The 14,280-nt window shown below is 34.1% G+C and overlaps 1 protein-coding gene across 3 annotated transcripts in view; it reads right to left on the reverse strand.

Moving 5' to 3' along the window:
- Positions 1-14,280, reverse strand: part of PSMD14 (proteasome 26S subunit, non-ATPase 14) — a 49,462-nt gene that overhangs the window by 12,414 nt on the left and 22,768 nt on the right. For all 3 annotated transcript variants that reach the window (XM_066190067.1, XM_066190065.1, XM_066190064.1), the window contains 4 exons: positions 14,192-14,263; positions 13,749-13,868; positions 12,613-12,683; positions 11,491-11,641 (listed from right to left, as the gene is read on the reverse strand). In XM_066190067.1, coding sequence (XP_066046164.1) covers positions 11,491-11,641; positions 12,613-12,683; positions 13,749-13,868; positions 14,192-14,263 — 414 coding nt within the window. The remainder of the gene's footprint in view (positions 1-11,490; positions 11,642-12,612; positions 12,684-13,748; positions 13,869-14,191; positions 14,264-14,280) is intronic.

Genomic DNA, 14,280 nt, shown 5'->3' on the forward strand with positions numbered 1-14,280 from the left:
CTAAAGCCCAGTCCTGTCACATCAATTATACTACCACAATACTTGAAATGACAACAAAATTATAGCCAGCAAGGAACTTGCCCCATGTATTCCCTTCTAGTCAGATGCTTTTTGCTTCTTGTGACTACGAAAGGGTCTATAAACTGTCTGATGGATTAAAAAGTCCTTGTCAGTGTCATGCTCAGGAGTAAAAAATAGTGAAAAAGAAAACCAAGGTCATTTATGATTTAAAGGTACATGGCAGGCAGTATTCAGTGCTATTTTATGGCAAAAAAATGTAAACCCATCACTGATTCTTACTCTGCCCTGTGCTAAATTTGTCTATGAAAATTTTTGGAAAGAGAAATTCATGGTCCCATGCAATAAAACCCCCACCCCTAACCAAAACCTACTGGAGCTGAAACAGACCTAAGAACATAGCAACAATACACTCAAACCCTTATTGTGTCCTGACCAGCACAGGTTCATAACTGCAAGAAGAATTCTTGTTTAGGTTCCAGTCTTTTAACTGAACCAGTGCAGCCTTGCACATCCACTAAAACAGTACCAGGCAGACTTTGCAGGCATCTTGTCTGCATATGTTTGAAGAGTTATAAACTTAAATCTCCTTTTAACAGCTTTTTTATAATAATTTTTATTCTTTTCTTTTCCGTACTACGAGTTGGACAACAACAGATGCATTTACATGGCTGGTTTGATATTTTGAGGAATTAGACTTGAACCTTGTTTATGTTGAACAAACAAGAAATCAACCACTGTCACTGAAAGTCTACAGAGAAATTGACACTGAGTCTCCCACCTTGTTTCAGCACCTTCTTCTCCATTTATGCAAAAATTAATAACTAAATAATGTGCAGCTTTTAGGATTACAAGAAAAATATTAAGGTCCTTCATGTGGAAATGAAATTAATTGGCAAGTATTTATAACAAAAAAATCATCAGGTGTAAACAAAACCCTCCCCCCAAACTTTTAACCTGTTGTTATTTACTTTTGAGACCCAAGTGAAACAGTGGTGTTGACTGACTGAGTGCCACTAAGGGCTATTGCTTGGTCTCTCAGCTGCTGGCCAGATCCACCTGCATATGCCATGTTTTCAAATTGCATGCAGAAAACCTTCCTTAAAAAGATCTTCTTTATTAAAAATGTTCAGTTGTGACCCAATTAAAGTGAGCTACCAGTGATATTTTTTTTCTGAACAATAAAAGAACCACAATTCAGATTTAGAATGCAGCAGAAGTATGCGAGCTGATACCCATGCTGCCAAAAAAAAAAGAAAAAAAAAGGAAATACATTTAGAAGAATTCTCAAAAATATCTAAAACAGTTACTATATATCTATACAGTCTTTCTCATAACATAAGTAGTAATTTGGGTTGTTTTCATTTTTACCATTTTTCTCTATCTTAGAACACTTGTGACAAGCTTTTCTATATATCTTTGTATTCCATTTTAACCAGATGCTCTAATTCATCAACACCTGGAAATGCCCAACCATAATAAACAGGCAGTATAAATTAAAAAGTCAAGCAAAGCAGGAGAAAAAAAAAAAAAAAGGCACACCACTGGTTCTCCAGAGACTAGCTAGATAATGGAAAAAAACTAAGCAAGCAAAAATTTACCCTTAGGAGCAAGAAACATGAATTTGGCAGTATACTAGAATGACAAGGAGTTGCTTTATAGCTCACTAACAGCCCTGCTTCTGGACCTTAATTTAACTGAGAACTTTACTAGACAACATTGAGCTTATCCAAAAAGAATGGCATTGTCCAGCTTGGATTTGTTTTATGGCTTCAGCCATATTAAAAAAAAAAAATATTAAAAGAAAATTCAACATTTCTGTTAGTTTTCAGATTAGTTAAATTTCACATTAAAGTATGAGAACAAGTTCCTGAATTATTAATGAGAGATACTGAATATTGCTCAAACATCCTGATTCTGATCAGAAGTAACTTCCATTATGTTTCGGGTACAAGCTGCATGGGAATACACTGCACTCTCTATCCGTCCTCCTGAAGGAATGACGTGCAAGTATTTCCTAAGTAGAACAAATATAAATCTAACAGAAAACAGTATGAAAAACTGAAATCACAAACACCAAATATTATGCTTTTGCAAGGGATAAAATGACAATTCCTACAATCTCAGAGGAGTACAAAAAGTACATGTGCAAATGCTATTTTTCGTCTTAGCAGCACTCTGATGACCAATGGTAACTAAATACTTTAACTACACTAAGATTAAAGGAATTTGCTGCTATCACTATAGCAACCATCTTAAAGAAACTAACATGCTCAGCAACCTGGAGGCTAAATTTAGACCTAATACACAATAAAAACATAAATACAATAATAAATCCTACATATTAATTTCTATGAAATGTAGTTGCTTTTTTCATAGCGAGCATAAACCAGTCCCGCCTTTAGAGGATTACATAAAAATAAATAGACTCATTAATGTCCAGTGTACTAATGAGCAATGGGTGAAGTAGGTGTTAATTATGCCACAGTAAGATCCAAGAAAAAAGCCCCAGTGAGCACTTGGAGGTGTGTACAAGTTGAAGTCTCCTCTCTATGTTTGTGTATTTCGAAGTACAGAATGATGCAGGCTGATGGCAGAAACATGGTCACCCCCTATTCTATGATGGAAACTTTAGACACAGTATTTTGAACAAAGAACTTCTAAGGATTAATTAAACCCAGTACAAACCACGACTCAGTTGCTTATATTTTTTATTGTTAAAAGTCAGTATTTCCCAACCAAAAATTTTTAGCTTTCATTGTACTTAAATAACCTACATAATATAATACAGCTCTTTTAGTAAAAAATTGTTTCCAAGCTTCACGCTAAATTTCTTTCCCAGAAAGACATTAAAAAGTTAACCAGAAGTCTATGCTATTAGGATGTTTTCCAGAAATTCAAAGGTAATTTTTTTTTAATGCACTTCCATAGTGCAACTCTTTCACCACTCTGACCATTTAATTTTTCCTTGTGTAAGTGTCTCCAGACTTTTCAGAGGTCATTTCAACAGCAGACAGCTTATAACAAAACCATTAGCAGTTTGGCTAGCTTAAGGAAACCTCTTACTTTCCTTTTTTGTTTATTATCACTGCATGAATCTGCAGCATATGAGAGTTTATAATTTCTCAGGCTTGTTAAATTCATGTTAAAGGTCTGTTTTCTTGTTGAATAAATTTTGTTCATATAATGCTGCCTATTTCATATACTGAGTCTTTAATAGCACCTTTGGTCTATGCGCAACTCACAGATCAAAACAGAGGACTAAAATAGGGGTTGATGATGCTATTTACATGTGTGATTCCTGCTGTCTTCTTGTTAGTAGCTTTAATATAATAGAAGACCTTGTCTGTTTTGTAATTAACACATCTTTACTGGAGAGATATTTGGAAGTGATTGCTGTGAATATACTGGTTAGTAAAATAAACACAATCACACACCACTTTCTGTTATCAGACAAATTTGTGAATTGTACACATTATACTCCAGATCAACAAACTGTGATATAACAGCCAAGTAGAAGACACATTTATATAACCCTTTATTTTTCTGAAAATATGTATTCAATCTGACCTTGCAAATATAATTAGCTTGTGGGATGTGTGGATTTCAGTACCATGGATGCTTTACTAATTGCAGTTCTTGGAAATAGATACTAAATATTTGGAAGCTGCCAATACAAAATAAAAACTGCATCTTTTTGTACATCTGTCTTAGCTTCAAAATGCATAATAATCTAAAAAAACAATAACTATACAGCTTTTTTTAGCATTTGCCTGGGGTCAACAGTCTACACTAGAGTTCACAGAATGTATTTTTAGAAAGAGAATTTACAATTATGTCCTGTGTAAATTTCAGGACAGCTGTAATTAATATGATTAAAATTTACTCACAGTCTACGTACTGGACACCTCAATTGTTAGCTAGACAAAAATCTGGCCTCTTATAGTCCCCACAGCGTTATTAAAAATAATGGCTTGATTAAAATTTAGGATATTTAGTAGCCAGACTTCTTTTAGCTTCTCCTGAAAGTGTGAATGCTATCACTCTTCAGTTTCTTACTATCAGATACTTAAAACAACTGAATATTATCAGTTTTTCTAAAACCATCTTCATAACTTTGTGGAGTATTAAAAACAAACAAACAAACAAAAGATTAATTCAAGAGTACTTTATACACTTGATTCTTAAATCCTTCCAATATTAATTTTCAAACGATCTTGAATGAAATAGCTCCGGTTTTCAAGTCCCACTATATTTTAGCGGTAAACTTCAGTTCAGTGTAAGTCAGCCTTTATTATTTAAATTTAAAAAATCTAACATCAATATTTTTCCAGTGAAGAATCTATGGCATATGGTGACTATCTTTAAAAATGCATTGTGTCTTTGGAATTCGAATACCAGTGTATTGTTTATGCCATATGTTTATGAACAAACATACCAGTGCTTAAAGACAACTCCAAAGGATAGTGTGGTTATGCCAGGTGTGGAAAAAGAAGTAATGTCCCATCTAAAATCTCTTTTATCACCTGCAACTGACCTGTTATCAAGTGCTTAGTTTGTTTCTAGATTCTTTAAAAATGAAATGGAACATGTGACCAGAGAAGTGCAGCTCAGGTTTATGACCATTTCGTTATTTATGCTGCCATGCACTCTTAGACAACTACAAGTGAAGAACATCTTCTGTCCCCTGCAAGCCCACAACATAAAAAATTCAAAGAAATCATACTTTTTATGCCATTTCCAATGAAAAGCACTAAGAACTGAAACTGACTCATGCCAAATGCATATCACTGAATTGCTGTGATTGTGAGTTTGAAGTTTGCAACATGGAAATTATTTATAAAATGTCAATTTTAGCTCTGGAAAACATATTCCTAGGAGTATGTGCATTTTCCTTCTCTATCCTTGGAGAATTATTTACTTGTGGTCAAATCTGCAGTACAACTTCAATATCCATACTGGAAGGGGAAGAGAACTACAGCATAATACATTTATCTTGACAAGTGAGGGCATGCATCCATAACTCCCATGTAGCTGAGCCAAAAGTTTTAAAGCTATATGCCTTAATGAAGATAAATGGACTATTCTACATCCACCACAGCAAAAAGAAAATGAAACATTTAATACATCTCAACGAAGTCTTGGAACTTTCTGTTTTAAGGAAGGGCATGAACTCAAGTAGCCTATGTAAATTGTTTAGTAGGTAAACATGCATTACTTAATTAAATCACAAGTGCAAAGGACATTACATAACAAATTTTGGAACATTAGGATTGATACTAACAATTTCAGCACTCCGTTAAAAAAAATAGGAGGCAAAATATGTTAATCTGGATATGTACAACCACTCTAGAAAATGTAAGAAAATAGTGGTGCACAGGCAGTAATAAAACTATGTAGTTTATGCCTAGGTTTACACAGCCTGAACGGAACATACCAAGTGGCCCTTACTGTGAGGCAGACAAAATTAATCTCCTACAAATATGATTCTCCAGGCAAAAGAACATCAGTCTTTACTAAATCAACAGTGATCAAACCCAGCACAAACATACAACTTTCTTACTCTTCAAACCAGGCTCCTACTGAAACTCGATTCTTCCCTAGCTCAAACCACCATGTTTCTGTCTAGTCAATTGCAAGAAATAGCATGGTACTGTGAGAGTATCTAAAATTACTATACACTGTGCATAATGTTCAGAAATGTACTCTTGATAGGTCAATTAAAATTACATACTGCAAAATCATGTTATCCATTTAGATTTTTTTCCATTTAAAATAGAAAAGTATTAGCTAATCCAGTTCTAACAATGGAAGTTTTTCCAGGTATAAAACATTCTGATAAAACTGCAGGCATCATGTTTTAAAATACATTTTATTCTAAATGCTATCTGCATAATAATTCACAATAAACAGGCATGTCTCCAAAGTAGTGACAATACAGTCAATTTACTGTTTTGTTTAGTTGTTTTTAATTACTAATTTCAACTGTGTTACTTATTTTTAACTGTACTCTAAACACTGCTGAATTCACTCGTATCTAGGGAAGACTTGCTAAGGCAAAAACAAGATAAGCGAATGAAGTGGGGAGGAGGAGTTGGGTGTATCAAAGAAGTCTGGTTAGGTAGCTCCAATCTGCTTGCACTTCTCATAAATTTAATTCTTAATGAGCTATTTTAAATTTCAGACATTTCACCAGTGTCTCCATACATCTCATTTCAAGGACTGCTCATTTTCTGCCTTCTTAAAAAACAAAGTCTCTTTAAATCCCATGGTTAATTCAAACAAAGAAGGGAAAAAGAAAAGTTCAAAGGAAAACTAATAGCAGTTTGATAAAAGACTAGAGGTTTAAAACCATGCAATCTTTCAAAAAACTGGTGTAAAACATGCTCAGCTGAACAAAATCTTGAACCTAGATGGTAATTCCAATATTCAGGAAATTAATTGTTAAATTGCTGTCTCCTACTGGTTTCAGTGTTTTAGACTAACAAGGAATTACCAAATTACGAAACTATTCACAAACATATTTGTTTTGATAAACTGGAAAGATCTGCAGCACAAAACTGGAAGGCAGCATTCTGAAACAGTGTAATATACAGACAATTTAATCTTAACTGGAACATAAAGTAGCAAAAGAGATCAAAACTACTTGTAAATCATGATTTTTATGGTCAGCGCTCAACAAAATGACCATCTATTACTCAGAAAAGTACAAAACCTGAACCCAGGTATTAACAAACCCATAATGCTCATATACATCACTAATTACACACAGGTTGTAACTTAGATTTACAAGTACCAATTGACAAAAACAGAGAAAGAGGTTGCTAAAACAAGTCCTCCAGCCTCCTCAGGTTCTTCATCTGTATAAGGAGGCTAAAACCAGCATGTACCTTTCTCTCCCTCCAGCACAGTAAGTTTTTTCATACTCCAAAAATTACTGAAATAACAAATGATAAAGTCCAGCACATTTTTTACTCTGTTTAGAGTGAAATTCTTAAGATCTCGTAAGTTGAACAAAAGAAAGCAATTTTCAACTACCAATGAAAAGAAACTGCGTGCACAAAATGGTTTCAGACTACAGCCCACATTCTGACTCTTTGAAGTAAAAAATCTTTCAGTTCCATAACAGGTTGTTCAGACCACAGAACACAGGTTCTTTAATGATGTATGTGGCAGGAGACAGTAGTAACAAACTGGAAAAAGAGCCACTGACCATATGCATACAAACAGAAAAAAAAAAACAACTGTAAGAAAAGTAAAATAAAATATTGGAACAGAAATTGCCACAAGGCTGTTGAATCTCAAGACTCAAGTGGACAAAACACTAAGTGAACTCCATGTTGAAACTGTGCTCAGCACAAAGTTGGGCTAGATGATCTACAGGGATCATTCTCAACTAGAATTACTTTGATTTACCAGGCTACCCAAATGTACATAATTATTTTCTTTTATCATCTGAATGAGTTTAAGGTAAGGATAAAGTACCACAGCAAAATCCTCTTATGAACGTGGCAGGATCTGGTTTAAGCACAAGATTAAGATGCACAGCATATTTGTTTTTATCTGTCTGAGGTGACTGAAACAGATTTTATAAAGAAGTTACTGCAAAACCTACTTTCCTCAGCAAACAATCAAAAAATAAAGAATTTTGCCACAAACCAACAAATCTTCCTACAAATACTTTTGACAGTGCTTTTCTAGGAAAAAATATGGCTTAACAGAAATGGAAGTTTGCTATGTGAGTAAGAGATTTTGCTACCAATCCTGCTAAACACCACAAGTGCGATCAAGTTTGCCAGATGTACAAAATGGACTTCGGAATTTTGGATATTTTATAGATTCTTACACAAGCAATTATTAATCAAGGGAAACCAGTTAACTTTCTCAGAATAACAAATCATTTTAAATGGTGACTTTGTTATAATAAAGATCCAAAGGTTAAAACAGTTCAAGAAAGAAAACACTACTTTTTTTTATTTTAAATTAATTTAACAATACAGTGAGTGCAATGCAGTAAGTTGATGCATTCGGAGTTAAAGATACTATATTACAGTGGGTTCAGTGTAGTTATATTTTCCTTAGGAGGTGATGAACAGCTGCTAAGTTAAGGTCCAAAAAACCACACTTATTTTTAACATTTGGCAAAGGTTTATGGTTCTCTGTACAGACATTTCAAAGTGTATGTTGGAAATAAATATGAAATGTCAATATTTAGCAGTATTCCAGATCTTTAATGAAATTACTGCTTCTGTGGAATATTCTAAATATGTATTACAGCTTCCATTGCATAGATTGGAAAACTTGAGGGGATAAAATAAAAGTTTATTACTGAGTGTAAAATGAAACAACAGCTAGCAAGGTTGCCCCACTAGCCATACTTCAGCATGTTTACTTTGATTTCATTCAAGACTAAAAAAAAAAAAAAGTCAAAACAAAGCTTTTCGTCTCTGGGTTCTGAGACCACTGACCTTCAGTTAAAACCCACTGCTCTGTTGGGAGTTTATTTTAGAGACAACTAGAACACTATTGGCCTAAATATTGCAAAATACGGTACACAGTCATGAAAAAACATACTTTGTTGTGCAAGAATATGTACGTAGAGTAGTAAGATCAGTACTTGGAATTACTTGTGCTTCATGTCCTACTATATTTACGCAAAAATATCCCAGTCCTAAAAAGCTCATTAAAGCAGTTGGCATTTAATCCACAGATCTATATGAGGGGTTTATTTTTATATAAGGGTTTTATATGACTTTTTATTTTTGCTCACTGTCTTTTAAGACATAAAATGACTGGTTTGGTTTTTTTAACTGATGAGAATTACAGGTATACTTATTTATAATCTGCAATCATACATCCCTGTGCTATGTAGAAAACGTGTATGGAGACAAGGCAATTAACAAAGAACTTGACAAATTTTCCTTTTCTACAGTAACAGGGCAAACTGCTTTTTAATGTTTTAGCTAGTCAAGGTGAACCTGAGGTTCCTCATCAGAATTCACTGCAACTTCCTGACACATGAAAATAACCTCTGCCCCAGTTATTCTTCGCTAGTACAACCATGACTGCTTCACTGACCATAAACTATGGCAATTTATATGGGCATGGACCAGCCCTGAGGCAGCTTTAAAATTAGCTAATGTGTTATTCAGGTCTTTGCTTTTAAATACATCTAATCTCAGACAAAACGTGCCATATTAAAATCTTCTGTGCCACATGTTCACTATATCTTTTTGCCAGACAGTCCTGCTAGTATAAAGTATAATGAGTACTGATCTTGGACTCATGCAGCTAAAGCCCACAAGTACAGTGGTTACTACAACAGCAAAATTACCCCTGCAAGTGGTTCTTCATTTGCTGGTGCTGGCAAATGCAGATACTTTCCTGAAATAGGCTGAGCTTGAGCTCTGTAGCACGTGAAGAGGCTCTCGGTGCCATGATAAGTTAGCCAGGCACATGAAGCACTGAAACCTGACCTAAGAACCCCCCTTGAACTCTAATGTAGCTGTTCTTCTCTCAGTTCATCTAAAATCCAAACACATTTTAGTGTAAGTGATCTTGCCAACCAGGATCATAAAACTCAAACACGTTCCACATCTTCCAAATCAAGAAGTTAATTATAAGTGGTATTCATAATTTGGGAGATTCTTTTTATTTCTAAGCTTTAAAGGAGGCACTTGCCAGAAACACGACAGATGTAAATTTTTTTTAACGTGAAACCCGAGAACGTAATTTAATCTGACTGTAGCAGCTAAAAAATGTGTATGAAAAACAAACATTACAAGACTTCCAGTAATCTCAAGTACTGGCAGCAATGCCATCAGAGCAGCTGTAACTGAGAAATGCTTAGATGGACAAAAATTTATTCACATTCAAAATAAATATGCCAAAGATTACTTTATTGAAGATCTCCAAGACCTCAAAGATAGACATCTATGTTAACAACAGTGGCAATAAAACTGTTTTAAAAAGAAGCACTTAGTGAGCAAGCATGTTTTAACAGGAGTGTGACTTATTGGGAAGCTTTTCTTCTTAATGAATTTAATAGCTAGTGAGGTCTAAATTAATTACTAGTAATAGTCCTGACAATTGTATTTTGACAAAACAAAAAGACTCCTAATTCAACATTTCTATTGGAGTGGGAAAATAAAAGTTCTAGGAAAAATAAGTTAGGAATAATTAAGTGTTCTACTGCATCTTTCCCCCCCACTAAGACTACCTGTATTTTCTTCTACTCTTTAAGCAATTTAAAAAGGAACAAAATTTATACACATGCCTAATACCTTCCAAACAACCAGAAGCTAGTAATTTTTCAATTGCCCGTTACATAAATGTATTTGCTATAAAATTCAGAATAGGAAAAAAAAACCCAAAAACAACTGAAAATGCAACTGGAGCTTCAGAACATTCTGCTGTGAAATTAAGACAACCCATAGTGTTTGGTATCTTTAATAATATCTGCCTCACAGGAAATATGATACTACAGTTTTATAGAAGATGAACACTTTTAAAATATTTATAAATTTACATGAATATCATCCACATATACCATGACGCATTTCAATAATTATTCTACAATACAATGGAAGTGCATGCTCAAACAAAGCACCTCAGCAGTATTTTAAAGCAGTAAACCACCTAGCCAATTTCTGTACGTTCTGTAGTTTTTCTAATCCACTCTCCCTGTGGTTGAGCAAAATCGAATTGCCTCTCACATTTGCAGACAGCTCTGTGAAGGTGATAATAGAGCTGCTCCCTGCTGTCATGAGGCAGGAAATAGGAAAATGGCATATGGGGCTAGAAAGAAATAAAAAGAGAACTAAACAAGAACAAAAGAGATTTCAACAAAGGACAACTATAACCCAATATGCTTTGCAAGTTAATCTCTTTTCATAATAACTTAACATACTTAATCATTTATCTGCACACTTCTCAAAAATTCAAATGCATGATATCAACTTCTCTGTAAAGTTTTATTGCCCAAAACATTTGGAACAGGAATTTTAATAAAAATCATCATATGTAACGCCTGCAAATCAATGCATTCTTAGTACCCATGTTAAGGGGTTGAACCTATTCCACTCTGTTAGTAATTGATCTCAGATTTTGTAGCTAAAATGTAATGTATAAAACAATGTATACTTGGATTATTAGTTGTAAACCTGTTGAGTGACAGCTGAATAGCAAAATAATAAGAGAGGGATTATGACTGGTTATGTGTACTGACAATGTCAAAGACTTCCAGCCTGTTTAAGGACTACTTATGTAAGATGCAGAACAAACTGGAAGTGATCTTTTCATTAACAATGACATTTTGGTTTTAATTTTTTTTTTTTTAAATACAGTATGGGCTTCCAAAAAATCAAGTACTTAAACATATTTACAGTGCTTCAGTACTAAATCTTACTGTAAGTAGTAAATAATACTACTTTATTTTTAAGTACCTTAAAATAAAAAGCAAGCCTACTATACCTTTCCTTTTACACTCTGAATGGGATCCACCACCACAGCAACAGCTCTTTCTGATAAGGCTTCAAAGCTCTGCTGAGTATTGATATCTACACCAGACAACCAACAGCCAAAGCCAGGATGACTATGATACCAACCAACTACCATCTCAGGTCTGAAAAAAAGAGGACATTGAGATTTTTAAAAATACAAACACTTATCACAAGAAGAAATAGGAACACATCAGGACATAAATTAGGATGAGCTGTGAAAAAACACCATTAGTAATATTTAAATTACTCAGCATAGTATGGTGAAAACATGGACGTGAATAAATGCGACAAAAGAGGGCTATCATTAAGGGATACACATTAGCAGTGGTAGATCATGCTTTCAGTTTTTCACCCTGTTACCACACCTTCCCTGAATCAGTTTTTACCCTTTCAGCACTTGAGTAAATATCTACTCTTTAACTCCTTGGCATCGAAGGTTGAATTTTCACGGCAGAAAGTCCATTTCAGACACGGACAACGGGAACCAACGGTGGGAAAGGATTAAATATCAATTAAACCAGCAGTAGAACTAGGAACTCAGTCAAAAAGCAATTTGCACTGTTCTGTTCAGCTGCTGAGCCTTTTGCTAACATTAATTTTGAAGTTTTTCCCACAGTAAAAGAATTTGAACAAGCAGACGACAACTGTTGAGAGGTAGGAGTGAAACAAAAATTTGCTTAAATACTAGGATCTTTTGCAAAATTATTTTCCCTTTCTTTTCATTAAAATTACTCATGAATAAGTTATAACTTCAAAAATTTTAAAAATTTTATTTAAAGGGTTAAATTAAAAAATTAATCTTTTAAGCAGGTGCTGTGTAGTAATCACCTATGCTAAACTGAGCAGCATTCTAATCTTTCTGGGCGATAGTCAAAGCTGTAGGTTTAACAGGAGTGACAATCTCCTGACAATTGAAATGCATGAGGGGGATTGAATTACATGCTATGCTACTCACCTAATTCCTGGGGCAATTATTTATTTTTAAACATGATTAATAGCCCTTAGATCACTAGTTTTGCAGAAATCCAGCCATTTCTTCTAAAAACCGTGGAGGAAGTAATTGTTACTGTCAGCCCTCTTTACAGTGACTTACCTTCCCGTCTGTTTCAGCATATCCAACATTTTTGCTTGAAATACGGGATCAACTGCCTCCACACTGACACCCTGATTTAAAAGACAGACAAAAATCATAGTAGTTGTACACGAAGCAATATTATCTTTTAACTTGTAACTTCACACAAACAAAATATTCATAAGCATCTGTTTAAAAAGGCAACCTGAATACTTTAGTACTACATGACAGAACACTCTTAAATGTAAAATATAATTTTTAGAAACATATTTCAATGTGATTTTTAAAATGCTAAAAGATTATTTTGAATTGCTATTTAAGTAATCTTTACTATGAGTAAACATGATTAAATAGGCATAGGAATTCACCTTTTTCTCCTCTGTTTGGTCTGCACACAGTGGCCTGTTGTTTGTTCCAAGTTCAGTTCTACACGTTTTATTCAAGATAAATATCACATATTGGCTTTTTGCAGATTTTTATATTATGCACATGTATAGAGTAAACTCAGGACAAAAGAATTTGAAAATTTCATGGAGTGCAGCTCTGAGTTACAAAGGAATCATTCCATGCTTGTTTTGAGAATATTTCATTCTAGTTACACAAAATAAAGCATCATAAATTCAGTTACGCCCCTTGACGCTTTAGTCTCTTTCATCTGTTCATAAAATGGATATTCTTACTCACAATTTAAATACTTTTTTTTTCAAATCACAGAAGTATCATTTAAGAGACATGCAACTAAGATCTGTCAAAGACAGCAAGTGTGAAGTATATAGCACCATCACAATTAAGGGCATGATACACTTCTAATCAAACCTGAATCTTTCTGCTGGCTCATAGTATATGAGTTCTGAAAGTCATCAATTTATAAGTCTCATAAGTCATGTTATACTGCTATATTTATACATAAAAAGACATAATATCTGCATATATTGATATACACGCTTAAGTACTAGTCCCTGTTAAAAAATAAGTTTTGACTATTTTTTTTTTACTGAAACCCTTTAACCATCAGACTTGTTTGTATTATAACTCACAGCTTACACCTTCAGATTGCTTCAATGAGTTAAAGCACAAAAAGTTTTTAAAAAATAAATTTACCCTAAGAAAAAAACCAAGCAAATAAAATTATCAAGGTCTAGATGCGAAGAACTCACCGTTCCAGACTGTGGCATAGCAAAAACATCAATCACTCTCACAGTATAATCATCAACAAATTCCCCAAGCATCAGACCCATAACTTCCATAGGGACACCAGCACGACCATGCTTCAACATCTGGAATTAAGACCAAATGACACCACATGTTTAACAGAAGGTTCAAGCTTGATTGAGGTAGTTTTTCCAGCCTTTGTTCAGCTCTAGCTAATTTGCAACTTGTAGCACTTTTGGAAACTGTAACAAACTATAAAATAGTAAAAACAAAGCAAACAAAAGAGAACTAATTAAAATGAGTTTCTGAGGGTTCCAATCAGTATTAATTTATTTTTAAAATACATCTGGCCAGCACTTAAGCAACACAAGTCCATTGACTCTGGACTGCTGCCAGGTGCTCTAACTCCAGCATTATTTTCAGACATAGTGTGTACACGAACACTTACTTTCAGCAGTGCAAGGGAAGAGATATAGACCTGTTCTGCTGTATCAACTGCAGGAGCATCTGTTGGTGGCCCCTATAAAAAGAATAAAC

This window comes from Chamaea fasciata, unplaced genomic scaffold, assembly GCF_029207755.1.
Source record: "Chamaea fasciata isolate MVZ Bird 193981 ecotype frontalis unplaced genomic scaffold, bChaFas1.0.hap1 SCAF_8, whole genome shotgun sequence".
Lineage (NCBI taxonomy): Eukaryota > Metazoa > Chordata > Aves > Passeriformes > Sylviidae > Chamaea > Chamaea fasciata.